Below are 672 nucleotides of genomic sequence, written 5' to 3'. Positions count from 1 at the left end.
TGGTGCAGGACGGTTTCCGTTCCCAAAATGTTGTATCGTTTCTCCCGGTTTTCCTGGGTGTGTTTTTGCGCCCACTGGGTCTTCCCCGCACCCGGCAGCCCGACCATCAGCAGCACCTGGGCCGAAACGGCGCCGAAAAGAAACAGCCGGGATGGGGAAAAGGGGAAGCGTGAGAGGAGGAGGAAGGACGGGAACGGGGGGAATTCCCCCGCCGGGACGGACGAGCGGGGAAGCAGGGAAAGGGGTCGGGGGCGCGTCTCACCTCGCACTCCTCCGTGGTTTTTGGGGGGAGCGGGGTGCGGACTCGGTCCTCCGCGGGGAGGGCGTGGATGAAGACGTAACCCTCGGGCACGGGGAAGAAGGGTTCTTCCTTCTGGCCGAAGTTGAGCTCCACGGCGCAGTTTTTGCAGAGGACGTGGGGCAGGAGGGCTCTGTCGGCCAGGGATTCTTTGCCGATCTGAAAAGCCGTCCCCAGCTCCTCCCCGTTTTTGGAGAAGGAGAGCTCCACCAGCTCCTCGCCCTCGAAGTTCTGCGCCGCAAAAAACACCGGCGTCGGGGGGGGGAAGGAAAAAAAAAACCCCCAAAAACCTTCGCCGTTTCCTCCCGGCCCCTTTTTCCCCGTCCCCGTCCCCAAACCGTCTCCCGCCCTGCGGGGTTTGGTTTGTTTTGCGG

At 62.9% G+C, this 672-nt stretch overlaps 1 protein-coding gene across 1 annotated transcript in view; it reads right to left on the bottom strand.

Annotated features, from left to right (window-relative positions):
• Positions 1 to 6: 6 nt before the first annotated feature.
• Positions 7 to 672, bottom strand: part of LOC103894979 — a gene marked incomplete at both ends in the record, with an annotated part of 1,543 nt that continues 877 nt past the window's right edge. Inside the window, 2 exons of the mRNA XM_009274472.1 lie at positions 7 to 116; positions 263 to 647. Of these exons, the coding sequence (XP_009272747.1) occupies positions 7 to 116; positions 263 to 647 (495 nt within the window). The remainder of the gene's footprint in view (positions 117 to 262; positions 648 to 672) is intronic.

Source organism: Aptenodytes forsteri, unplaced genomic scaffold, assembly GCF_000699145.1.
Source record: "Aptenodytes forsteri isolate BGI_AS27 unplaced genomic scaffold, ASM69914v1 Scaffold1296, whole genome shotgun sequence".
In the NCBI taxonomy this organism is placed as follows: domain Eukaryota; kingdom Metazoa; phylum Chordata; class Aves; order Sphenisciformes; family Spheniscidae; genus Aptenodytes; species Aptenodytes forsteri.
This window is presented reverse-complemented; position numbering and strand designations above follow the sequence as displayed.